At 56.4% G+C, this 25741-nt stretch overlaps 1 protein-coding gene across 3 annotated transcripts; it reads left to right on the top strand.

Annotated features, from left to right (window-relative positions):
• The first annotated feature begins 160 nt into the window (after positions 1-160).
• On the top strand, positions 161-23481 carry TACC3 (transforming acidic coiled-coil containing protein 3). Of its 3 annotated transcripts, none has more exons than XM_003890901.3 (16): positions 161-315; positions 2074-2236; positions 2381-2523; positions 6785-7801; positions 9554-9629; positions 9837-9966; positions 13853-13905; positions 14286-14389; positions 16083-16170; positions 16429-16533; positions 18313-18389; positions 18500-18543; positions 19385-19545; positions 22818-22924; positions 23013-23133; positions 23250-23481. In XM_003890901.3, the coding sequence occupies exons 2-16, from the start codon at positions 2075-2077 to the stop codon at positions 23313-23315; spliced, it is 2454 nt and encodes an 817-aa protein (XP_003890950.2). In that variant the 5' UTR covers positions 161-315; position 2074; the 3' UTR covers positions 23316-23481. The 3 variants fall into 3 exon arrangements, with proteins under 3 accessions (XP_003890950.2, XP_009200159.2, XP_021793887.2); XM_009201895.4 differs by having other exon boundaries at positions 174-311; XM_021938195.2 differs by lacking the exon at positions 161-315 and having other exon boundaries at positions 1877-2236.
• Positions 23482-25741: the final 2260 nt, after the last annotated feature.

Genomic DNA, 25741 nt, shown 5'->3' with positions numbered 1-25741 from the left:
CAGCTTCAGACACCCCCGGCAGGCCCTCCACTCCGGAAACGGAACCGTCGGCGCACGGGGGCGGGGCCGGCGAGACACAGCTTCCCATTGGACACCCGCCCTCCTGCGGTCCCGCCCCCGGCCGCGTGCTGATTGGCCGCGCGAAGGCAACCGTCGGCGTTTGAAACTCGGGCGCGCCGGCGGCCATCAAGGGCTGGAAGCGCGGCAGCGGCAGCAACTAGGCTTGCCCCCGGCGCGGAGCAGACGCATATCCAGACCCCTCCTTCCTGGCGGCGGCGGCGCGGGCTCAGAGCCCGGCAACGGGCAGGCAGGCAGGTAGACGAGCGTCTACACGGCACGGGGAGGCTGGGGTCCCGGGGGCGCGAGGCCGTCCCGCCCCGCCCTCGGCTCTCGCCCTCCCGGTCTGGCCGCAGCTTTCCCCGGGAAGCGTCCCCCACGGCTCCTCCCCGGGCCGCCGGGGCCCGTCCCGCGCCCTGTCATGGGACCCGGCCCTAGACAGACCACCAGGCTGGGTCCCCTGGACGGTGGCCGGGGGCGGCTAGGGCTGGGCCGAGCCCGACGGCGGAGCGGGCGCCCTGAAGTGCTTTGTTCTCTTCGACCCTCTCCTGCCTCTCGGCCGCCCACCCTGGTTCTTTGTTGGCTCCCAGCTCGCAGACCCTCTTGTGGTTCTTTGGTCCCTTCCGGCCTCCGTCCTGGGGCCAACTCCATCTGGGCCACCTGCGGCGGACACCTGGGCCCCGACCGCTTCCCCGCACCTGCTGCGCCGCTCCATCTTCCCCCGCGCCGCATCCCACTTGTACACCAGAGTAGCATCAAAGCACCGGCCTGGGGCCGGTCCCTTCTCTGCCCAGAGCCCCTCCCGGGGCTCCATAGTCGGTAAAGGCCCCTCCTGACCAAGGCTGGGTCTGCTGCTCTCCCGCACTCCTCCAGGCCGCCGGAAGGCTTCCTCCGAGTCACTTTCTCCCTGAGTTCCAGGCTTGCGTGTCCCCCAGCGATCCAGCTGCCCTTCCCCTGCCCTGTACCCAGTTATTCAGGCCAAAAACCTAAGCGTCGTCTGTAAGTCCCATATATGCCAGTGGCCAGGCCCGGGTCTGGTCTGGCCTCTAGTCCTCGGGCTGCAGAAGCGTGTTTTCCCTCCTGCCCTTACTTCCCTACCCACACACAGCACCACAGTGGGCTTCTCAAGCTGCAGCACCGACCTGCCCGGGCTGCCCCTCTCTCTTCTCCAGGACCCTCCCCAACTTTGCTCTTCTTCAAATCAAAGCCTTCCCAGGTCCCCCACCACCAACAGGTGCCCGTGGGGTTCCTGCCCAGGTCGACACTCGGTTCTCTGGCAGCCTTTCTGCCTACGTCATTCCCTAGACTGGGAACGCTGTAGACAGAAAGGGTGGCAAGTGTGTGGGTGACTGGTGTGAGGACCTGGGCGGCCCTGGAACCTGGGACTGACTGGAGGCCCTGATATGGAAGCTCCTTGGCACCTGCTGCTCAGCTCTGGACGTCCCTTGTTCACATACTGTCTCCCAGCTCCTCCTCTGGGCCTTCACCCCAGCCTGGTCTTGTCCTGCTGCCTAGCCCGGTGGGAGAAAGCAGACCAGAGCCGCTGTCCTGCTTTTCTGCCCTCTGCTGCCCGGTCCTGCCTCACGCCACACGCGGAGGCCGGTGGGGAGACCGCGGCTTCCTCTGGCTCTTCTGGGTTTCTTATAGGCCAGGGCTTTCCTCTCTCCTGACTTCTGCTTGACGTGGTAATACAACAGTAGAGATTATGCGGTCTTGGTTTTTCTTTCTCACCATCTTAGCCTGAAGGTCCTTTAGCTCTTGGTCCCAGGAGGCAGCGGTGCTGCCCATGGCTCCCGGTGCCAGGCTGGAGAGTGAGTCTCTGAAGCAGGATGGGGACTCAATCGGAGGCTTTCTCTGCCCCTTGGCAGAGGACATGTGTGGGAGGTGTGAGCTCCAGAGCGATGAGCACACCTGTGCCGGAAGGGGTCGTGCTCCCTGCGGCAGCTGTCATGTCTGTGTCTGGACAACGTGGTTGTGTTGCCCTCACACTGACACAAACATGTTCTGCTTTTCCAGAATGAGTCTGCAGGTCTTAAACGACAAAAATGTCAGCAGTGAAAAAAATACAGAAAATTGCGACTTCCTGTTTTCCTCACCAGAAGTTACCGGAAGATCGTCTGTTCTTCGTGTGTCACAGAAAGAAAATGTGCCACCCAAGAACGTGGCCAAAGCTATGAAGGTAAGTGTGACCTCTACAGTGTGTGGCTAGCCAGGTTGCCCTAGGACCTGCTTTCCTGGTGACCTCTGAGCTGCAGGACACTGCTGGTGTGGCTGTAACAGCTTGAACTAATGAATGGGTGCTCTCCTCCTCACTCCACAACAGGTGACTTTTCAGACACCTCTGCGGGATCCACAGACGCACAGGATTCTAAGTCCTAGCATGGCCAGCAAACTTGAGGCTCCTTTGGCTCAGGGTGATACCCTTGGACTGGAAAACTGTCACCCGGTGTGGACGCAGAAAGAGAAGTAAGTGTTCATGCTGCTGGACATGCTGGAGCTTCACCCTCTCTGTCCGATGGCTCTTGCAGAAACGTGCTGTCCTGTTCTGTCAGGCCTTGGCTGAAATTTTTTTTTTTTTTTTTTTTTTGAGATGGAGTCTTGCTCTGTTGTCCAGGCTGGAGTGCAGTGGCACTATGTCCACTTACTGTAACCTCTACCCACCCCAGGTTCATGCCATTCTCCTGCCTCAGGCTCCCCGAGTAGCTGGGACTACAGGCGCCCGCCACCATGCCCGGCTAATTTTTTTGTATTTTTTAGTAGAGACGGGGTTTCACCGTGTTAGCGAGGATGGTCTCGATCGCCTGACCTTGTGATCCACCCGCCTCAGCCTCATAAAGTGCTGGGATTACAAGTGTGAGCCACCGTGCCTGGCCGGCCTTGGCTGGATTTCTCCTGAAATCTGCACTGAGTGTATGCAGCATGTGGCCAGTTCACTAACAGAAAAGTCGATCATCAGATACTTGGATAACTTCATACTTCACTCCCACCCACCCCGAGATGGAGTTTTGCTCTTGATGCCCAGGCTGGAGTGCAGTGACACGATCTCTGCTCACTGCAACCTCCGCCTCCCATGTCCAAGCGATTCTCCCACCCCAACCTCCCCAGTAGCTGGGATTACAGGTGCCCACCAACACCTGGCTAATTTTTGTATTTTTAGCAGAGATGAGGTTTCTTCATATTGGCCAGGCTGGTCTCGAACTCCTGACCTCAGGTGGTCCACCTGCCTCAGCCTCCCAAAGTGCTGGGATTACAGGCATAAGCCATCGCGCCCAGCCCATACTTCGCATTTTTGCTGTGCTTTTGCCAACCAATTGGCTTCTGTCTTTGCTCCTTTAATTTGATGAAATGTCTTGGCCCCATCTCCAGGAAGGCAATCCATAGTTTCATTTATCTTGAATTCCGCCCACCCTATTAGGACTTGGAAAGAGCAGATAGACTTGTAGGCAAAGAAACCATGTTGTGTGATCCACCCCTCAGAGTGTGCATGGTTGGAGGGCTCTGCCAGGCGCTGGGTGTTGGGTTAGGCTTGGCATTGGCAGTCTGCTGGCTGACCTGATGCTTAACTGCAAGCGGATGGCAAGGCGGTGTCTGTCTTTGCCTGGAAAGGGAGGACCCTGGAAGCAGCTCTTTACTCTGTGGCTGAACTAATCTGTCTGGGCACCTGGGAACACCTCATCTGCATCCAGGGTGGGAAGGGACCCCAGAGGCATGATTTTCTGCTGGTTTTTGCTGATGTAACTGTTGTTGCTGTTTTGAGACAGGGTCTCGCTTTGTCACCCGGGGTGGAGTGCCATGGTGCCATCACAGCTCACCGCAACTTTCACCTCCTGGGCTCAAGCAGTCCTCCCACCTTGGCCTCCTTAGAAGCTGGGACTACAGTTGTGAGCCACCATGCCTGGCCAATTTTTTTTTTTTTTTTTTTTTTTTTTTAAAGACGGAGTTTTTCTTGTTGCCCAGGCTGGAGTGCAATGGCACGATCTCAGCTCACCACAACCTCCACCTCCCGGGTTCAAACGATTCTCCTGCCTCAGCCTCCCGAGTAACTGGGATTGCAGGCATGCACCACCACGCCCAGCTAATTTTTTGTATTTTTAGTAGAGACAGGGTTTCTGCATGTTGGTCAGGCTGGTCTCAAACTCCCGACCTCAAGTGATCTGCCCGCCTCGGCCTTCTAAAGTGCTGGGATTACAGGCATGAGCCACCACGCCTGACTGGCCCAAAACTTTTAAACGGATTTTAGGTGTGCGAAGAAGAGCGTAAGGAACACAATACCACTAATGCTTCTCACTCCCTGAGATAAAATGTCACCAGTAAGTGCAGGCAGCATTTCCTATGTCCTTCTCTGGGCCCTGGGCCTGTCTCCCCTCCACCCCTCCAGCCTGAATTTGCAGTTCTTGCTATATCTGCTTGCTACTTTTCAAGTTGGTTTTTTGCCCCTTTTGAAATTTGGTCAAAGTGAGAATGAATCAGACATTGGTTCACAACGACCCCAAGCAGGAGGGGAGGACCAGCAGCAGAGAAGTCGTCTCCCAGCTGCCATGGGTGTGATCCGTCCCAGAGCCACAGATGCCCTTGCCTGTGCCCTATGCCTCCAGGGCCACCCAGCAGCCTCCATAGGGCAGAGGGTGTAAAGGAGCTAGGAGGGGCTTGGGAGGGTGGCCCTGTGGGGCTCCAGCCAGAGTGACTCTGAGCTCGTGGCTGTCATCTCCCTTCTGGAATTCTGCTTTGGCCCAGGTGGTGGTTGCTGTGGTGCTCCCATGTCAGTGGGATGAGACCAAGAGCAGCCGCTGTGTGCAACTGCCCACGTATCATTCCAAGGACAGCTGAGTAGCTGCCTGGGAGGGCAACGCCACCCTGAGGTGGCAGCTGGACAGCAGAGGAGTTGTGAACAGTCCGACAGGTCCCTAACCCTCAGTTTCTCAGTTTTGACATCTTCAAACTTAGAGAAGAGTTGGAAGAGAAGGGCAGGTAACAGGGGCCCCTTATCTGAGGCACTGGCACATGACCCTGCATCTTCTGAGGGACCTGAAGGCCAGGGAACAAGTGATGCAGCGTTTGTGCCCTCTGTGTTGTAGTTGAGCCCCAGCCATCCCAACAGCCGCCTCTTCTGTCAGGGCCCTGTGCCCTGCAGTCCCACATTGTGAGCAGGGAGTGCCCCGGGAATGGTGGGTCCCTGGGAAGGTGTTCTCTGCACCCATGGCGCTCCACTGTGGCAGGCGGGTGCTGCGCCAGTGTGGCCACAATCCAGGGAGGTGTTGCAGAGGCCACTCAGGCCCTTCTGTGCCTGAAGGTGGCATCGTGCACCTCAACCTTGTCCTTCAGTGAAGGCTGTGACTGGCCCTGGCCCTGGCCACAGCACTGCCAGTTCCCTGCCTGAAGGGGAAAGCAGATCTGTGCAGAAAACCTTTGTTTACCGCGCCCCCTGCTGGCTGTCCGGGGCCTGCACGTCCCCAGGGCTGATCTGTGGGCATGTCCTCGGGGGAAGTTTAAGCCAGAGGACAGTGTTGACTGAGCTTTCTTGTTTTGCTTATAGCTGATGTTTTCACACAGACTAAAGTGTCATCAGAATGCTGTCAGCTCCCTTAATGTTAGAATTCAGGGTCATTAAGATGGTGCACACCGTTCGGTGATTAGGAGAAACACAGGTGGAAATAGTGATCTTTTAACTTACAGGCCCACAGCAGGCTGGAGGCCACACGGAGGACTGGGGCAGGCCCTGGAGCACAGGCAGGGGACAGCTGAGAGGGTGGCAGCCAGCCTCGTCTATCAGGGAGTAGGGTGGGGTCACTGTATGCTGGTGGGCAGGCGCTTGAATGGATTTTTTACAGGAAGTGGTGGATGTCGGTCACCGTGGCTCCTGCCTGTAATCCTAGCACTTTGGGATGCTGAGGTGGGTGGATCACCTAAGGTCGGGAGTTCTAGACCAGCCTGGTCAACATGGTGAAAACTTGTCTTTACTAAAAATACAAAGCAAAATTAGCCAGGCATGGTGGCAGGCACCTGTAGTCCCAGCTACTTGGGAGGCTGAGGCAGGAGAATCGCTTGAATCCCAGAGGCAGAGGTTGCAGTGAGCCGAGATCATGCCATTGCACTCCAGCCTTGGCAACAGAGCAAAAATTCATCTCAAAAAATAAATAAATAAATAAAAATAAAGGAAGCGGTGGGAAATTGAGGAGCCCAGTCTACCAGGTGGGAGAGGTGCCTCTAAGCTTCTTTCTCTGGCATCAGCTTGAGACATTTGGGTGTGGTGTCCCACATCTGACCCCCCAGGCAGCAGCCTGTGCTGCGTCCTTGCTGTGGTGCCTGGGTGCAGACTTTGTGCATGATGACGAGTGCTGTTTGGGTGGCAGAGGCTGCTGGAGGACTCTGGGTCCAGCACTTGCCAAAGTGTATGATGAGCACAATTAAACAGGCAAGCAGCCCACAGGCACCCCTGCAAGTTGGAACCCCATGCATAGCCAACCCCAAGAAATGGGGCAGAGGCGGGGGTCAGCGAGGACGTCACGTGGCTGTATCCATCTGTTCCACAGGGAGCTGGTCCCTGGGAGGACAGGAAGGAACCACATTGAGGAACTAGGGTGGGGGGTGGAGAATGGGAAGCTGTGCCAAGGGTGACTCAGCCCTGCTTCTGGTGTGAGAGAGTTAAACCTGTGTTGAGAATGGATGCCGAGGCCACCTAACCTCACAAGTACTCACTGCTTCACGTTGACTAAGTCTGTTTTAAAAGCCAACAGCTCATCAAGGAAGTGGATGCCAAAACTACTCATGGAATTCTACAGAAACCAGTGGAGGCTGACGCCGACCTCCTGGGGGATGCAAGCCCAGCCTTTGGGAGTGGCAGCTCCAGCGAGCCTGGCCCGGGTGCCCTGGTTGACCTGGACTGCTCAAGTTCTTCCCACAGCCCAGGAAGTTCTGAGAACCAAATGGTATCTCCAGAAAAAGTGTCTGGCAGCCCTGAACAAGCCTTGGAGGAAAATATTAGTTCCTATTCCTTAGACAGAAAAATGACACCCACCTTTGAGACCCTAGAAGACCCTTCCAGGACAGAGTCCCAGCACAAAGCAGAGACTCCACACAGAGCCAAGGAAGAATGCCGGCATGGTGGGGTCTCTGCTCCCACAGCAGTGGCCAGTTCACCTCCTAGTGCGATCCCTGAGGAAGCCTGTGGAGGAGCACCCCTGGGGGGTCTGCCTGGTGAGGCCCTGGCCTGCCCTGTGGGTATGGGCACCCCCGTGCCAGCAGATGACACTCAGGCCCTTCCCTGTGCACACACTTCTTGTCCTGAGAGCACAGCCCCGACCAGCCACCTGGTGACTGGCAGGGCCATGACCCTGAGTCCTCAGGAAGAAGCAGCTGTGGACCAAATGGCCAGCTCCTCGAGGAGCGGACCCATAAAACTAGAATTTGATTTATCTGATGGCGCCACCAGCAAAAGGGCAGCCCCACCAAGGAGACTGGGAGAGAGATCTGGCCTCAAGCCTCCCTTGAGGAGAGCAGCAGCGAGGCAGCAAAAGGCCCTGCGGGAGGTGGAGGAGGACCCCCCCATGCCGGCTTCTCGGGGCTCTTACCACCTCGACTGGGACAAACTAGATGACCCAAACTTCAACCCGTTCAGAGGTGACACCCTGTCTGGTCACAGAGAGGCCCAGCCCCCAGAAAGCCCTGAGACCAGGCTGGGCCGGCCAGCGTCTGAACAGCTGAGTGCTGGGCCTGCCACGGAGGAGCCAGGCACGTGTCTGAGCCAGTAAGTGTGGGGATGGGGTGGGGAGTGTGGTGTGGGGCAGCTGCCCCGCAGTGTGTGTGGTCAAGGACCCAGAGGTGTCATCAGATACTCCTTTGAGGCCGGGTGGGCTCCCCTTGAGAAGGGGCCTCTGGGCAAAAACAGGGCTCAGGTGGATCCCAGCTGAGGGTTCTTGGCCTTGCCTTGGCGCCATGCATCTCTTTAGTGCTCCCAGCCTAAGGAGGGATCCAATAAGGGTGGGCTTAGGCCAGAAGCCAAATGCGGCCAACCTTGGGCAGGACCCTGTCCCCCAGTCATGTCCCTCCTCAGGTGAACTTGACTTGGGCATGTAACTCCAAAAGCCAGGCAAAGCCTGTTACTGCCTGAGGTGGCGTCCACTGCTTGCTGGAGTCTTGGCCGTGGGTCTGCTGCCTCCTGGCTGAATGGTCTTAGGCTGCATCCCCTAGAGTTGCTCAGTGGGAGATTGTCCTGCCTGTAGGGTCCAACCCTACTGGGTCTGTGGGTTTTTTCTCCTCATTTGCGGGGACGAGAGATCATAGAAATAAAGACACAAGGAAAAGAGATAGAAGAAAAGACAGCTGGGCCCGAGGGATCACTACCACCAAGGCATGGAGACTGTAATGGCCCCGAATGCCTGGCTGAGCTGTTATTTATTGGATACAAGGCAAGGGGACAGGGTAAGGAATGTGAGCCATCTCCAGTGATAGGTAACGTCACGTGAGTCATGTGTCCACCAGGCCTTTCCCTGTTTGGCAGCCGAGTTGGGGAGAGAGAGAGGACAGCTTAACGCCATTATTTCTTCTATGCATTTCAAAGACTTTAGTACTTTCACTAATTCTGCTACTGTTCTCTAGAAGCTCTAGAAGGCGTACAGAGCAGAACGTGAAAGTGAAACAGGAGCATGACTGCTGAAGCACAGCATCACAGGGAGGACGAGGCCTCCGGATGGCTGTGGACAGGCTTGACTCATGTCAGGCCTTTCATAATAGGTGGTGGAGCAGAGTCTTCTCTAACTCCCCCCCAGGGAAAGGGAGACTCCCTTTCTCAGTCTGCTAAGTAACATGTGCCTTCCCCGGGCACTGACGCTACTGCTAGACCAAGGAGCCCTCTAGTGGCCCTGTCCGGGCGTGACAGAGGCTCACACTCTTGTCTTCTGGTCACTTCTCACCGTGTCCCTTCAGCTCCTATCTCTGTATGGCCTGGTTTTTCCTAGGTTATAATTGTAGAACAGAGATTATTATAACATTGGAATAAAGAGTAATGCTACAAACTAATGGTTAATGATACTCATATATAATCATATCTATAATCTATTTCTAGCATAACTTCTTATTTTATATATTTATTATACTGGAACAGCTTGTGCCCTCAGTCTCTTGCCTTGGCACCTCGGGTGGCTTGCTGCCCACACCTGCCCCAGCCTCCACACCTGAAGCCTTTTGTCAGTTTCACAGTGAAAGGGATGTGCTCATCCTTGTGGTTCCCTTGGGCTGCGTTGTGCTGACTTTAGAGCTCGCAGCCTGCTTCTCCCAGAGCTGGCAGGCAGGGTGTGTGTTTTCCTGCTGGGTGAGGTTGGTGAGGCTGCTCTGTGGCCAGGTCGCTTGGGGCAGCCGCATGCCTGGTGCACTCTAGCTGAGTGTTCATGTAGCCGGCACAGCAGTACAGGGAAAGGCAGTGGCAGCTCGGTGCTGGAGCAGGGGACGCCGGGGTTATGGGGTGTGGGGCATGGACCTTCTGCTGACTCTGTCTCCCCAGGCAGCTGCATTCAGCCTCAGCGGAGGACACACCTGTGGTGCAGTTGACAGCTGAGACCCCAAGAGCAGAGAGCAAGGTAAGGGGTGCCTGTGTGGGTGCCTGTGCTCCTGGCCTGGTTGTGTAGAAGAGTAGCAGGCAGTGGAAGCCCCCAGCGATCTTGGGTGATGGGGTGGGATGTCCCGCTCCCTCTCCCCCAAGTCTACTTCGACAAGGTTGTGGGGAGGCAAAGCTACCCCAAGTACCTTGACTGCACTGCACAGGGTGACTCTGCCCGTTCCTCCAGGAGGGAGCCTTGAACTCTGCCAGCATCTCGCTTCCCACAAGCTGTCCGGGCAGTGAGCCAGTGCCCACCCATCAGCAGGGGCAGTCTGCCTTGGAGCTGAAAGAGGAGAACTTCAGAGACCCCGCTGAGGGTACGTTGCCTGGCACAGACGTCACACTTAGTCTGCCTGGAGGGGGCCCCGTGAGCACTTGGGCAGCTTGATGCACCTGCGTCATCAGCAGATGTTCATTCTGCAGGCTGTTCAGTCTTTCAACTTTGAATGACTCATGCACAAATTTCTGGTTTGTCAAAACTTAGACACTGTTAGGAGAACAGGGCTTCTACCTTTAACATAAAAGACTTCTAGAAATGGAAATTGTAGACTCAGGAAAATGAGCAAAAGAGGTGAACAAGGCAGGGCACGGATGACATACAAATGTAGAGTCAACAACTGGGCACTCGATCATCAGAAATACTGCTTGAAACAACCTTTTTTTTTTTTTGAGAGTCTTGCTCTGTTATCCAGGCTGGAATGCAGTGGCACAATCTCGGTTCAATGCAACCTCCATTTCCCAGGTTCAAGAGATTCTCCTGCTCAGCCTCCCAAGTAGCTGGGATTACAAGCATGTGCCAACATGTCCAGCTAATTTTTGTACTTTTAGTAGAGACGGGGTTTCACCATGTTGGCCAGGCTGGTCTCAAACTCCTGACCTCAAGTGATCCACCTGCCTCGGCCTCCCAAAGTGCTGGGATTGCAGTCATGAGCCACCACACCTGGCCCAAAACCCCGTGATAATGAAATGTGAAGCCTAAACCTTAGACACCAGGCTGCAGTTAAATATGGTTTGTCTGTAAGATTGGAGGTGGAACAGTTCTTAAAGTGCATTTGGTAGGAATTGATGGCTGAGTTATTCTAAAGGACACAGCCACCTGGGTAAGATCTTAGTTTGGAGAACTGAAAGCCCAGGCACACAGCAGACGAGTGGCATGTAGGGTTTATCGCTGACAGGATGGTTGTGGGCCTCCACCACGTGGGGATATCGGCTCAGCTGGGGTGGGCCTGTCACACTCGTGTGGGATCCGTGGAATCACACAGCGTGGCCTTCTGTGTCCGGCATCTCCCTTGGGGAGGTGTGTTTTCGAGTCCCGGCCGTGCTGGAGCAGGTGTGGGTGCTCCTGTCCTTGCCGTGGCGGCTTGGCTTCATGTTGTCTTGATCCATTTGTTCGTGGATTTGCTGGTTTCTGCTTTTTACCTGTCAGGAGTAGTACTGCCACGAATGTTCAGGTGTAAGTTCTCTGTGGACGTATACTTCCATTTCTCCTGGATAGATACCTAGGAGTGGAGTCACTGGTCACAGTAACTCTGCTCACTTTTTAGCTGCCAGGTGGCCTTCCAGAGTGGCTGGAGCATTTCCCATTCCCACCAGCGGTTAGAGGAGAGCTCCGGTTTCTCCACATCCTCACCAGCACTGCCTGTCTGTCTTGTTGATCCTGGACTTCCAGTGGTGGGAAGTGGATCTGGCTGTGGTTTTGATTTGCAGTTCCTGGGTGGCTCTTGAACAAGTGTCTTTTGTTTTTTTTTTTGAGACGGGGTCTCGCTCTGTCACCCAGTCTGGAGTGCAGTGGTGCAGTCTCGGCTCACTGCAAGCTCCGCCTCCCAGGTTCACACCATTCTCCTGCCTCAGCCTCCCGAGTAGCTGGCACTACAGGCACCCGCCACCTCGTCCAGCTAGTTTTTTGTATTTTTTTAGTGGAGACCAAGGAGGGGGGGTGGGTTTCACCATGTTAGCCAAGATGGTCTCTATCTCCCGACCTCATGATCCGCCTGCCTCAGCCTCCCAAAGTGCTGGGATTATAGGTGTGAGCCACCGCGCCCGGCCAACGAGCGTCTTTTTGTGCCCGTTGGATATCTTCTTTGGGAAAATGTCTGTTGAGATCCTTTGCCCGTTGAGATCCTTTGCCACTTATGTTTTTATTACTGAGTTTTAAGAGTTAAATCCCTTTCATTCAAGAAGTGAAGAAAAGGAAAAAATAAAAAGTCCCTTATCAGATGATGTTTCAAAGTACTGGCTTTTGGCCAGGCACAGGGGCCCATACTTGTAATCTCAGCATTTTGCAAGGCCGAGGCAGGAGGATTGTTTGAGCCCTGTAGTTTGAGACTAACCTGGGCAACATGGCAAGACCTCATCTCTACGAAAAAAGATTTTGTTTTAATTACCTGGGCATGGTGGCATACACCTATAGTCCCAGCTGCTGGGGAAGCTGAGGTGGGAGGCTCGCTTGAGCCAGGAGGTCAAGGCTGCAGTGAGCCATGATTGCACTACTGCACTCCAGTCTGGGCGACAGACAGCAAGACCCCTATCTGAAGGAAAGAAAAAAAAAGGCAGAAATGAAAATTGACAACAAAGCCAGGCACAGTGGCTCACGCTTGTAATCCCAGCACTTTGGGAGGCTGAGGCGGGCGAATCACTGGAGATCAAGAGTTCGAGACTAGCCTGGCCAATGTGGTGAAACCTCGTCTCTACTAAAAATACAAAAATTAGCTGGGTGTGTTGGCACATGCCTGTAATCCCAGCTACTCAGGAGGCTGAGGCAGAAGAATCACTTGAACCCAGGAAGCTGAGGTTGCAGTGAGCCAAGATTGCGCCATTGCACTCCAGCCTGGGCAACAGAGTGAGACTCTGTCTCAAAAAAAAAAAAAAAGAAAACTGAAAGGCCATAGCAGAGAAGGCCCTACAAGTCTTTGCTAGACTAAATAATTGGCAACAGTTTTTTAGTTTAATTGAGAAAAGGAGAAAATGAGCAAATACTACTAGGCATGAAGAGAGGGACAAAGCTAGAGATGCCCCGGCCTGGATCTCAGCCGGACCGAGGCCCTGTTTTAAAGTGCTGGTTTGGTTTGTTTTTTTTCCGAGACTGAGTCTTGCTCTGTCACCCGGGCTGGAGTGCAGTGGCACAATCTCAGCTCATTGCAACCTCTGCCTCCCGGGTTCAAGCGATTCTCCTGCCTCAGCTTCCCGAGTAGTTGGGATTACAGGCTTATGCCACTAGGCCCAGCTAATTTTTATATTTTTAGTAGAGACAGGGTTTCCCCATGTTGGCCAGGCTGGTCTCAAACTTCTGACCTCAGGTGATCCACCTGCCTTGGCCTTCCACAGTGCTGGAATTGCAGACGTGAGCTACTGTGCTCAGCCACAGTTTAAGAGTTTTATAGTTTTAAAGGCCGAGACCAGAGGAGCACTTGAAGTCAGGAGTTCAAGACCAGCCCTGGCAGCATAGCAAGACGACTCCTCTACCAAAAAAAAAAAAAAAAATGATAGTTTTAACTCTCACAGTTAGGGTTTTGATCCATTTTGAGTTAATCTTTGTATATGGTATGAGGCACCTTTCCTTTTTTCTTTTTTTTTGAAACAGAGTTTTCCCTCCGTTGCCTAGGTTGGAGTGCAGTGGCATAATCTCAGCTCACTGCAGCCTCCACCTGCCAGGCGCAAGCAGTTCTCCTGCCTCAGCCTCCCTGTAATAGGCGTGCACCACTGTACCTAGCTAATTTTTGTATTTTTTTGTAGAGACAAGATTTTGCCCTGTTGGACTCCTGAGCTCAAGTAATCCACTTGCCTCAGCCTCCACCCTTAGTTTTAAGCATAAGTTATGTTATCAAAAATTAAAAGACTTGTCTAGCATAATTTTAAAGACTAATAGTTCTCAACCAGAGCAGTTTTGCCCCGCCTTCCTCCAGATGTTTGTGGTTGTCTCACCTGGGGGTGCTGCTGGCAGGGAGTGGGTGGAGGCCAGGGATGCTGCTCAGCACCCTGCGGTGCCCAGGAGACTCCTGCCACAGAGAGCAGTCAGGCCTCGGGCATCAACACCTGCAAGGTAGGAAATCCTGCTGTGCCACAGAGAGCCTCGGCCCCAGGTCTCCATGAGACACTGCTGGCTGGAATGATCCCGCCCTACTGAGTGCTGAGGGAGACACCAGCCCGCGGCTTTTAGGGCCCTGGTGAGGGGCGGTGGCGGCGGCATGACTCAGTCCCTCTCAGTTCTAGGCACGGGCGCAGAGGTGGATTACCTGGAGCAGTTTGGAACTTCCTCGGTAGGTACCAGGCACTTACGCGAAGCCTCACCCGCACAGTGTCCGCGAGCAGCCGTAGCAGGTCTTTACCCCAGGGCGTCCCTTGGTGCCCACGTCCCCCCAGCTGCACACAGGCCCAGGCATCATGGCGGGTTCTGAATCCAGGCCCCCTCTGCAGCACCTCTTCTAAGTGGCGTCCTGTGGCAGGGCTCTAGGGCTCTCTACCTGGCGCTTAGTCCAGAATGAAACCCTGACATGCTGTGCTGCTGGGAATGGCGGTGCCTCAGGCAGGGTTGCGGTTGACCAGAGGTGGGAGTGTGTGTGTGACCTCCCTGGCCCTCAGCCCCCCTGTGTGTGTTTGGACGGCAGTCAGACCTGATCACTTGCCCTCTTGTCCCCAGTTTAAGGAGTCGGCCTTGAGGAAGCAGTCCTTATACCTCAAGTTCGACCCCCTGCTGAGGGACAGTCCTCGTAGACCAGTGCCCGTGGCCATGGAGACCAGCAGGTATGCGCGCCAGCCCTCCCCCACGCGTGAAGCCTTGAGTGTGGGAAGACGAGGCTGTTCCTAGGTGTGTGTCTGCACAGAGGCTTCTAGACCAGGGGGAGATGATCTGAACTAGAAAGGAGTTGTTGGGAGGGTGGGCAGGGCAGCAAGCCCAGAGCAGTCTTGTGTGGCTGGCAGGAGCAACGGCAGCCTACCCCCCAGTCACAGGGCTGCTGCCTTGCTGGTTACAGCCACCATTCTAGGTGGATTAAAGATCTAAACTTAAATCTTTTAAAAGTAGTTCCTCTAAAATAGGTCAGCAGGCCAGACGCGGTGGCTCACGCCTGTAATCCCAGCACTTTGGGAGGCTGAGGTGGATTGCCTCAGCTCAGGAGTTTGCCACCAGCCTGGGCAACATGTTGAAACCCCGTCTCTACTAAAATACAAAAATTAGCCGGGCATGGCAGCATGCACCTGTAGTCTCTGCTACTTGGGAGGCTGAGGCAGGATAATTGCTTGAACCCAGGAGGCGGAGGTTGCAGTGAGCCGAGATTGCGCCACTGCACTCCAGTCTGGGAGACGAGAGTGAGACTTTGTCTCCAAAATAAAAAAAAAAACCCCGGCCGGGCGCGGTGGCTCAAGCCTGTAATCCCAGCACTTTGGGAGGCCGAGACGGGCGGATCACGAGGTCAGAAGATTGAGACCATCCTGGCTAACACGGTGAAACCCCGTCTCTACTAAAAAATACAAAAAATTAGCCAGGCGAGGTGGCGGGCACCTGTAGTCCCAGCTACTCGGGAGGCTGAGGCAGGAGAATGGCGTAAACCCGGGAGGTGGAGCTTGCGGTGAGCCGAGATCCGGCCACTGCACTCCAGCCTGGGCGACAGAGCGAGACTCCGTCTCAAAAAAAAAAAGCAAGAAACAGAGGTCAGCAAACTGTCACCTGTGGGCCAGACTTGGCCACTGCCTGTTTGTGTAAATAAAGTTTTATCATCACAGAGCCATGCCCGTTCCTTTGCAAATTGTGGCAACTTTCACACTATAAGGGCAGAACTGAGTATTGTGACAGAGGCTGTGTAGCTTTCAAATCCCAACACATGGCCGGGCACAGTGGCTCACGCCTGTAATCGCACCCTTTGGGAGGCCCTGGCGGGCGGATCACTGGAGGTCAGGAGTTCGAGACCAGCCTGGCTAACGTAGTGAAACCCCATCTCTACTGAAAATACAAAAATTAGCCAGGTGAGGTGGTGGGTACCTGTAATCCCCGCTACTTGAGAAGCTGAGGCAGGAGAATCCCTTGAGCCTGGGAGGCAGAGGCTGTGGTGAGCCGAGATCATGCCACTGCACTCCAATCTGGCGGACAGAGTGAGACCCTGTCTCAAAAGAAGGAAAAAAAAAAGTGAGCCTCTGAGCTGCGAGCAGCCCCCGATGAGGCAGCACCGGCTCCACTCAGCCTGCAGTGGCTAACGAAGTGTCGCCATGCTCTCCGGAAGGACAAGCAGCCACGTGGGACAGGCAGGTGAGGGAAGGGGGCATGGGGCAGTAGAGAGGCCAGGCCTGCTGGATGCAGGTCTGTGTTTTCTACCGCTACCCTGACTTGAGTGGTTTTAAACTAAAAAGCAAAGAGCCTGGTTAGCTTATCCACATGGTCCTCTGTGTCCTACTCAATACTGGGAGGACTTGAGTGACTGAGGCTGCCTCTGCTTGGTGGCAGCATGCACGGTGCAAATGAGCCTCCCTCAGGAAGTCCGCGGGAAGCCAAGCTTGTGGAGTTCGATTTCTTGGAAGCACTGGACATTCCTGTAAGTCCTTCAGTCCTTCTTGAACTGTCTTATCTGTGGTCTGAGGGAAGGAGTTGTTTTAAGGGCCTATGTTTTCTATTCCTGGGTATCTGAAGCCTTTGGCTCCATCGGGGGCATGGAGCCACGGTGCTGTCTCAGGTCCCTCGCCACGCTGTCTGAGCCTCTTGGCCTGCGTGGGCCTTTCCTCCCCCGCCACGCCAGGTCACAGGCAAGAGGCAAGGGTGAAATGGGTTCCTGGTTCATCCCCATCTCCTGCAGGTGCCAGGCCCACCTCCAGGTGTCCCCGCACCTGGGGGCCCACCCCTGTCCACCGGGCCTATAGTGGACCTGCTCCAGTACAGCCAGAAGGACCTGGATGCAGCGGTAAGGACGAAGGGAGTGGCTATTCCACAGAACCTGCAGGCCACTCTGGGGCTTGGCCAACAGTGGGCACGGGTGGGGTCCAAACAGCCTGACCAGCCATCCCTGCCATCCCTGCCCCTGCTGGTCAGGGTGGAATTGCAGAGAGCTGCCGGCCCCTGGCCTGTCACTGCTGCCCAGGTTGCTGAGGGTCCAGGCTTCCACCCAGTGTCCCTGCAGTCAGCTGCCCACCAGCAGCTTCCCCAGGACTCTGTGGCCTGGGTGCAGTGCTCACCTCTGGTGGCCTTGCAGCAGTGTGTGGTACTCGCTGATGTAAACCCAAGTGTTGTCCCTTTCCTGCTGCCCTCCCACAAGTCCAAACGCATCTCCTGGCAGGTTAGGAAGCTCCATCTTCACCCGCCCCACACCTGAGGTCCCCTGCCTTGTCTCCCTCCATCCTCACTGCACATGCCAGGCTTCAGCCTGTTCTAACTCCAGGCCTAAATTGTCTATAAGAGAGCTGTAGGCATGCAAAGGGGCTGGGTGTCTGCAGGCACCGCTGTGAGCTACTGCCACCAGACAGTCCCCAGGGAGGTGGGGACAGGGTGGCTCCAGAGGCCGGCTGGCAGGGCTGGGTTCAAGCCCCAACATCCATACCAGTGTTGCTCGCAGTGGCCCCAACTGCGATGTGATGCGGCCCTGACTCAGTTCCCCAACAACGCCCTCCCTGTGTCAGAGCCCATGCGAGGAACCCGATAGCAGGGCTGGGGACCACAGCGTGGCCGGCCCCCTCCTGTGCAGGCCTGGACTCTGGGGGCAGGTGGCCTCTGCATGTAACTTATGTTAGAAATGCAAAATGCTTGTTCCCTGGTGCCACAAATAGCACTCGAATATAACTTTAATTTTCTCAGTAAGGCAGTTTTTTTTTTGTTTTTTTTTTTTTTTTTTTTTTTTGAGACGGAGTCTCGCTCTGTCACCCAGGCTGGAGTACAGTGGCCAGATCTCAGCTCACTGCAAGCTCTGCCTCCCGGGTTTACGCCATTGTCCTGCCTCAGCCTCCCGAGTAGCTGGGACTACAGGCGCCCGCCACCACGCCCGGCTAATTTTTTGTATTTTTAGTAGAGACGGGGTTTCACCGTGTTAGCCCGGATGGTCTTGATATCCTGACCTCGTGATCCGCCCGTCTCGGCCTCCCAAAGTGCTGGGATTACAGGCTTGAGCCACCGCGCCCGGCCGGCAGTTTTTATTTTCTGCAGAAAGCGTGCCCCTCGCAGATGGAACAGTGGCAAGAGCACACTTGAACAAGGGAGGGGAAGGGGTTCTTATTCCTGATGTAGGTAGCCCCTTCTGCTATAGTGAGCAGAGATCGCGCCACTGCACTCCAACCTGGGCGACAGAGCGAGACTCTGTCTCAAAAAAAAAAAAAAGATCTGAACATACTAACATACTGATTCTTTGAAGAGAAACTTGGGGTTCACTATATTTAACACTTAGGACCTCTGGTGTCCGCCACTGGGCTGCGGGGGTGGGTGCAGGACACACACCTGTTGGGTGCCTGCTGGTTCCACCCAGGATCACAGCCCGCAGCCCCAGGCCTCCTGCCCCCGGCAGTCAAGTGCATGTGGAGCAGGCAGCCTTGGCCTCAACGGGTTTCCCAGGGTCCCACTAGAAGCCCTACGTGGAACTGTGGCTCTGGGACATAGCTCCAGGGACCTCGGGTGTCGGCTGGCCCCATCCTGTGGGGAGGTCTTGGGAGGGTCAGTCTGGCCCACCTGCCTGCTGACTTGGGTGTGGCCCGAGCAGGTAAAGGCTACACAGGAGGAGAACCGGGAGCTGAGGAGCAGGTGTGAGGAGCTCCACGGGAAGAACCTAGAGCTGGGGTAAGGATGCTACGCCCCCTGTCCTCCCCATCCCTGTTCCCGTGCGCATCCCCACCTGGCCTGGAACCGCTGGCCACCCGAGGCCATGGCTGTGTGCTCTCCTCCCACAGGAAAATCATGGACAGGTTCGAAGAGGTCGTGTACCAGGCCATGGGTGAGTTCCCGGGCCGCTGAGGGCACCCACCTCCAGGAGGAGCTGCCTATGCCCCACCCTGGCCCTGCCCCGTACCCTGCCTAGGGCCCCACCCTCCTGAGGCCCCTCTTCCTAACACACAAATCCCCTCAACATGGGCCCAGCCATGGAACCACTGAGGCAAGTTGTGGGGAGACTGGTGGTAGTGAGGCTGGTGGCTCCCACAGAACCAGCACTTGTCAGGCCCCAAAGTTGTGCAGATGCTGAGCTAGCAGTGGGGCTGTGGTGGGAGCAGAGCCTGTCCCGCCATGGCCTGCTCCACTCCACCGTGCCCTCACCGTGCGGCTGTGTCTAGCAGCAGCTTCTGTAGGTGTCTGGCAGGACAGGAACACCGGGCCCCAGCCGGCCTCCCAAAAGCTTGGGCTCCTGGAGGTGCTACTGTGGGGATCTGTCTTAGGCTGAGTGTCAGCTGGGGGCAGGTGACTGCCTGGCCCTTGCAGTCCCTCCAGGACCACCACGACAGCACGACCCACAGCCTGGAGTTCGCTGTACCGGCTCCCAGGCCTCACCCTGGACTCGAGGATGTTGGGCGCCGCCTCTCTTTGGGGACCTCTGTTGCTGGGCCCTGGCCCAGGCTCCAGTTCCCTATGGATCTGATGTGGAGGAAACAGCTGTTTTCTGGGCCTTGCTTCCGGCCTAGGAAGACCCCGGGTGGAGGGGCTCATTGCCCTGCTGAGGCTCACACCCACTACCCACCTCTCCTCCTGGCACTCAAGCACCTCGCCTCACTCCTTGGGCCGTCTCTGGCACCTAGCGTCTCGGTTGCCTCCTCATCCTGAACGTTTGTTTTTCTTTTCTCAAGAGGAAGTTCAGAAACAGAAGGAACTTGCCAAAGCTGAAATCCAGAAAGTTCTAAAAGAAAAAGACCAACTTACTACAGACCTGAATTCCATGGAGAAGTCCTTCTCCGACCTCTTCAAGCGTTTTGAGAAACAGAAGGGGGTGATCGAGGGCTACCGCAAGGTATGTTCCCGCTGCCCCGATGTCCTCACCTCGGAGGTTGATGGACTCATGGTCCAAGCCAGCGGGGCTACAAGCTGCTGTTTGCACCTTGGTCCTTGGCCAAGCCTCCCCTTGCCATGGGGGCGTGGGATGACCTGTGAATGAGACAGGGTGCAGGAGTCACAGCTGGTTTGCGAGGCAGCTGAGGGTGGTGGGAGGCAGAGTGAGCTCTGCTGTTATGTGAAAGACGACTTGGCTATGATCAAACACCTGTGAGATTTGAGACAGTGCTGGTGCACCGGGGCCTGGAGCACTTCAGAAAGGGCGTCAAACCTGGGCTGTCTAAGCGCTTGGGTCCCAAGGGTTGGGGACCCAGGGCATGCAGTATCCAAGGCAGGAGGCCCATAGAAAGGTGGTCACGGCTATGCAAGGTCACCCTGGCGTCCTCCTGGCCATAGGACTCTGAGCGCCCTCTACCTTCTGTGCTGGGCAAGGCCCATGTGCTGCTGGAAGGAGGGATGTCTGGGCCATCCATCTGCCGGAGCAGGCCTGGAAGGTACCTGCGAGGCCGCCAGAGGGTTCTGCCCACAGCAGTAGTGTTGGAGCGGAGGTGCTCAGTGTCTCCTGTAGAGGAGCTGGACCTGCGGGTGCAGCTGGAAGAGGGGCTGTCACCATTGGTGCAAGGGGCTGGGGACACCAGATGGGTCCTCTGGGAGTCAGACTAAACTAGAACAGTGGCCCTTGCAGGGCCTGGCTCAGCCACACCTCATCTGAGTCCTGAAGTCAGGTGGGTGTCAGTGGCTGGGGCCCAGCTGCCTAAGAGAAGCAAGTCTGAATACTCTCTGGAAGAAGGTGTCTTCATGCTTTAAATTGCTGCTGCAGAGTTTTAAATTAGTGTCTGGCACAGAATAACCAAGTGTGAAAGGAACAGGAAACATGAGTGAAAATCAGACCTGTTATTAGAGTGAGGCATGGTGATACACGCCTGTGGTCCTAGCTACTTGGGAGGCTGAGGTGGGAGGATCGTTTGAGTTCGGGAGGTGGAGGCTGCAGTGAGCCACAATTGTATCACTGCACTCCAGCCTGGGCAATAGACCAAGACCCCCATCTCTAAAATTAAAAAAAAAAAAAAAAAGAAGAAAACTGTTGATGGACCCACGGGAGCCCCAGATGTTTTAGGTGGCACCAGCAGGTAATGCCCCAGATCTGCAGGGAGCAGATGGGAAGGGCCTCGCGGCAGCAGAGTGCAGTAATCTGGCCCAGTACAGACGCTTGGAGAGGCTGCTGACTTGAGGACACAGTGGCTTTGCTGACCTTCCCTCAGGTTGGGCTGTGGTGTGAGCAGCTGCCTTGGCCTTGCCTCTCCTCGGGGTAGGCCTGTGCCTCAGCTCCCACTGGCCACCTCCCCACTTTCTCATGGAGGCTTCTTTGCACATCTAATCCCATCTCGGAGGACCCAGTGCAGAGTTTAAAGTAATTGCCTTCTGTGTTCAAAAGAGTATTGCTTCAGTAGAGACCTCGAAACTAGAGAAGAATCCCCTTTGGGAGGCCAAGACAGGCAGATCACTTGAGGTCAGGAGTTTGAGACTAGCCTGGCCAACATGGTGAAACCCCGTCTCCTAAAAACACAAAAATTGGGCTGGGCAAGGTGGTTCATGCCTGTATTCCCAGCACTTTGGGAGGCCAAGGCAGGTGGATCACCTGTCAGGAGTTCAAGACCAGCCTGACCAATATGGTGAAACCTCATCTATACTAAAAATACAAAAATTAGCTAGGTAGGCATGGTGGCATTCGCCTGTAGTCTAAGCTACTCGGGAGGCTGAGGCAGGAGAATCGTTTGAACCTGGGAGGCAGAGATTGCAGTGAGCCGATAGCGCACCATTGCACTCCAGCCTGGGCAACAGAGCAAGACTCCATCTCAAAAAAAAAAAAAATTAGCGGGGCATGGTGGTGCAGGCCTGTAGTCCCAGCTCCTCAGGAGGTTGAGGCATGATCATCACTTACACCTGGTAGGCGGAGGTTGCAGTGACCCAAGATTGCGCCGCTGCACTCCAGCCTGGGCCACAGAACGAGACTGTCTCTAAGAAACAAAAAGTACGGAAAAACTAGGCCAGTTTATGCCTGTAATCCCAGCACTTTGGGAGGCCGAGGCAGGAGGACCACGAGGTCAGGAGTTCAAGACCATCCTGGCCAACATGGTGAAACCCTGTCTGTACTGAAAATACAAAAATTAGCTGGGCGTGGTGGCGGGCGCCTGTAGCCCCAGCTACTCAGGAGACTGAGGCAGGAGAATTGGGAGGTGGAGGTTGCAGTGAGCCGAGATCGTGCCATTGCACTCCAGGCTGGCGACAGAGCGAGACTCAGTCTCAAAAAAAAAAAAAACTAGAAAAGAACCAAATGGAAATTTCTAACAGGTACACAGTTAACAAAGTTAGCAGTTCAGAGGGTACAGGTCAGATGAGGGAAGCAGAGGGTGAGCTGGGAGCCAATGTGTGGACGGCAGTCCCCAGAGCCAGAGGGAGAGACGCCGCTGTGGCGGGAGGCTTGACCTGTGTCGACGTGAGAGCTTTCGGCTGCCACCTCCCAGGCAGACGCTGTTGGGAATTTTCCACAGCAGAGAAACACAGGGCTGTGGGTTTATGGGAGGTGTGACCCCCGCAGGACATCGTGGGCTGCATGCTGGGTGGGTGCTCCTGGGATACAGGGCTGCAACAGAGGAGTGGAGATGGCTGGGCTGTGAGGCTACTGGGGGCACTGCAGGAAGAGGGCAGGTGGGCTGAGCCTTCCCCAAGCAGAGGCCACTCGGGGGCCCAGGAGCCCCTCAGTTGGGGCTTCTCGGTCACTGAGCGGAAGGTGCCCCCAGAGCTGTGGGGAGCAGGCAGGTCTGGGTAACCATGTGGCTCCTGCTGGCCTCCCCTGCCTGTCCCCAAAGCACAGGGTCCACCTCCAGAGGGGGAGGGGCTGGGCTGTCAGTGGTCCCAGGTGCATCCCACTTTCCAGCAGCACTTGGTGCCAGCAGAAGCTACAGGTGTGGCAGGAGGGGGCGCAGCCGTGAGGGCACCAGGTTCAGGCCTGGCGTCTCTGAGGGTGGAGAGCCAGGGCTGTCCTGAACCTCCAGAGGGGGTGAGCTGGGAACTTGTGTGGAGGGGCTTTTTCCACAAGGAAAACAGGAGGTACTGCCTCATGACTGATGCCCCAGACAGCCTTGAGGGTCTGCAGGTCCCCAGACACCAAGTCTGGGTACTCTCCAGCAGATGGCATGGTACCCACAGCTAATGCCTGCCCCTTCCTAGAACGAAGAGTCACTGAAGAAGTGTGTGGAGGATTACCTGGCGAAGATCACCCAGGAAGGCCAGAGGTACCAAGCCCTGAAGGCGCATGCGGAGGAGAAGCTGCAGCTGTGAGTGCTGGGCGAGGCCCCCACCCTGGAGGGAGAGTCTGAGCACCTGGGCCCCAGCTCAGCCTCTGCCCTGCCCTTACCCGTCCAGGGCAAACGAGGAGATCGCCCAAGTCCGGAGCAAGGCCCAGGCGGAAGTGTTGGCCCTCCAGGCCAGCTTGAGGAAGGAGCAGATGCGGATCCAGTCGCTGGAGAAGACAGTGGAGCAGAAGGTGGGTGCGGGAAGCCCAGCTCACGGGGCCGGCTGGCAGCACCTTCTAGAAGGCCCTTGGGCCTGCCGCTCCCTCCAGGCAGGGAGAAGCCCCCGCAACTCATCTTCCTTCTCCAGACTAAAGAGAACGAGGAGCTGACCAGGATCTGCGACGACCTCATCTCCAAGATGGAGAAGATCTGACCTCCCGGGAGCCGCTGTCCCGCCCCTGCTCCCGTCCGTCGTCTCGTCTGATTCTCTTAGGTGTCGTGTTCTTTTTTCTGTCTTGTCTTCAACTTTTTTTTTTTTTTAATTAGATTGCTTTGAAAAGATGAGTAAATAAAAGTTTCCTTTCAGTTTAAACCCTGAAGCCGCTCTGGTCTTGATGAAGCAAAGGCTTCCCAGCACTGGCCTGAGGCTGAGCCCATCTGCAGGCTCCTCCCTTTCCCTCAGAGCTGGCCACTTGGTCCCTGCCTGCCCCAGGCTCAGGCTGCCCTGCTGAGGGCAGGGACAGCCAGTGGCTGGAGGAGGCTCAGGTCTGCCCAGTCTGCCCCAGCCACCTCAGGTTGGCTACATGGTTGTGGCCTCAGGTACACACATCGAAGTCCAAATTGACTCAAGTTGTTGTTGTTTGAGATGGAGTCTCGCTCTGTAGCCGAGGCTGGAGTGCAGTGGCACGATTTCAGTTCACTGCAAGCTCCACCTCCCGGGTTCACGCCATTCTTCAGCCTCCCGAGTAGCTGGGACTACATGCACCCGCCACCACGCCTGGCTGATTTTTTGTATTTTTAGTAGAGAGGGGGAAGTTTTCATATAAAACAAAAACCATGAACAGCCAGGCGTGCGTGCTGGTGGCTCTGATTCTGGTGCCGACCTGGCAAGCCTGCAGCCTCAGCTAATTGAGCGCTCACCTAGGTGTGGGTGTGGAGGGAGGCCCCTGCAGGTGCAGCTGCTCAGCCCCCGTCATCCTCAGGGGCATGGAGGCTTCAGAGCAAAACAGGTTTCCCTGAGGAAGTTCTGTCTCCACATGGCAGGGCTTCCTTCCCAACCCTAACCCCACAGTCCCGTCCTGCCGATCTCAAACTTGGACAGGCGCACTGGAACCCAGGGCAGTTCCAGGAGCCCTTCTGGACAGGCAGAGGCTCGGCCCAGCTGGGGCATCCCAGGAGCCGTGGGCACCAAGTTGAGAGATGCTGGTCGCTGGGTTCAACCATGGTACCTAGGACCCCAGCACCAGCCAGAGGGCCAGGGTCTCCTGAGGGGCTGGGCAGGACCAAGGGTTGATGCTGTAACCTGTTCCCGGGGGTCACTGCTGCTGTGCGCAGATCACGCCGTCCAGAAGAGCCGTTTTCTTCCATCAGTAGAGAGTGGGGCTCCCCACATAGGGAGGGACCCAGATGACTGAGATCTGGCCGCAGTCATCTGGCCCCAGTAGTGTCTGAGCCTGGGGGTTGCAGTCCCAGGACCTGCTTCCAAGGCTCTGCAAGTCTGCGCCTTACTCTGGTGAGCAGCACCCCAGTACTGGCCCTCAGGTGGGTGCAACACCACCGCTAGCTGCCGCCAGGGGTCACTGCCGCTGTGGGTCACACAGGGACCGGACCAGGTGGGTGACACCCTGAAGGGGCGGGGCTGGGGTGCCAAGAAGCTGCATGAACCGCCAGGGAGGCTGAGGAGCTGGTGGGGACTTCAGCCTGGGGTGGCCACTGGGGTGTCCCCAAGGGCAGGAGGGCGCATTTGTTCTTAGTACATTTGGAGGAGGGAGCCTGTCACAGGGATGGACGGCCACAGCGGGCCGTGACCAGTCATGGCTGGGGCAGGGACTGGGCCAGCCTCGACGGGGTGGGGGGGGCTGGGGGCCACTCTCCTTGCCCTCCTCAGCCCACCTGTGCTCCTGCAGCACCTCCCGACTGGCCTCCCAGGACCATCTCACCCCTCCCTCCCCTGGGCAGCAACCCCCATCTCAGCCCTGAGCCTGGGTAATAATAGGGTACAGTCCCTGGCTGAGGGGCCTCTGAGAGCCTGCCATGACCCACTTCACAGACAAGAAACTGAGGCCCACAGACCAGTGGTCATTGGCTGGGGGAGGCGGGCCAAGCACGGGGTGTGGGGCCCCCTCTCCTGCTTGGGGTTGAGAATATGGGGGAGCAGAAGGGCCCTGGAGCCTCCAGAGCTCACCAGCTGCCCCATGGGCAGCACAGCCCGCCTCGGCCTCCCCGCTGCCCACAGGCATGTCCGGCCGCAGGACTCCCACCTCTCTCTGCAGGGTCAGCTCTGCTCTCACGAGATCTCAGGACACAAGGCGGCTGCCAGGTCCTCCTCCTCACTCAGCCCTGCCAGTCTGGCCTGGCTCCTCCAACAGCTGCCCAGGGCCCTGTCCCCCGCTGGGGCCTCTCTGAGCCAAGCCGGGAGCCTGCCCGGAGAAGGCCATGCAGGGCAGCTGGACGTGTCAGGGCACCCGGCCGGGCCTGGGGCCGCGCCGAGGACACCGGCCACCAGGCAGCATCCTGGGCTGGGAGCCTCTCTCCCAGGACAAAGGGGCCTTGTGTGGCTGAATGGGTGTTTATCCTGGAGCCTGAGTTAACTCAGGGCTGCGAGGCCAGGCGGGGGCCCTGGCACTGGCCTGCCTGGTA

The sequence above is a fragment of the Papio anubis genome, chromosome 3 (genome assembly GCF_008728515.1).
Source record: "Papio anubis isolate 15944 chromosome 3, Panubis1.0, whole genome shotgun sequence".
Taxonomy (NCBI): Eukaryota; Metazoa; Chordata; class Mammalia; order Primates; family Cercopithecidae; genus Papio; species Papio anubis.
This window is presented reverse-complemented; position numbering and strand designations above follow the sequence as displayed.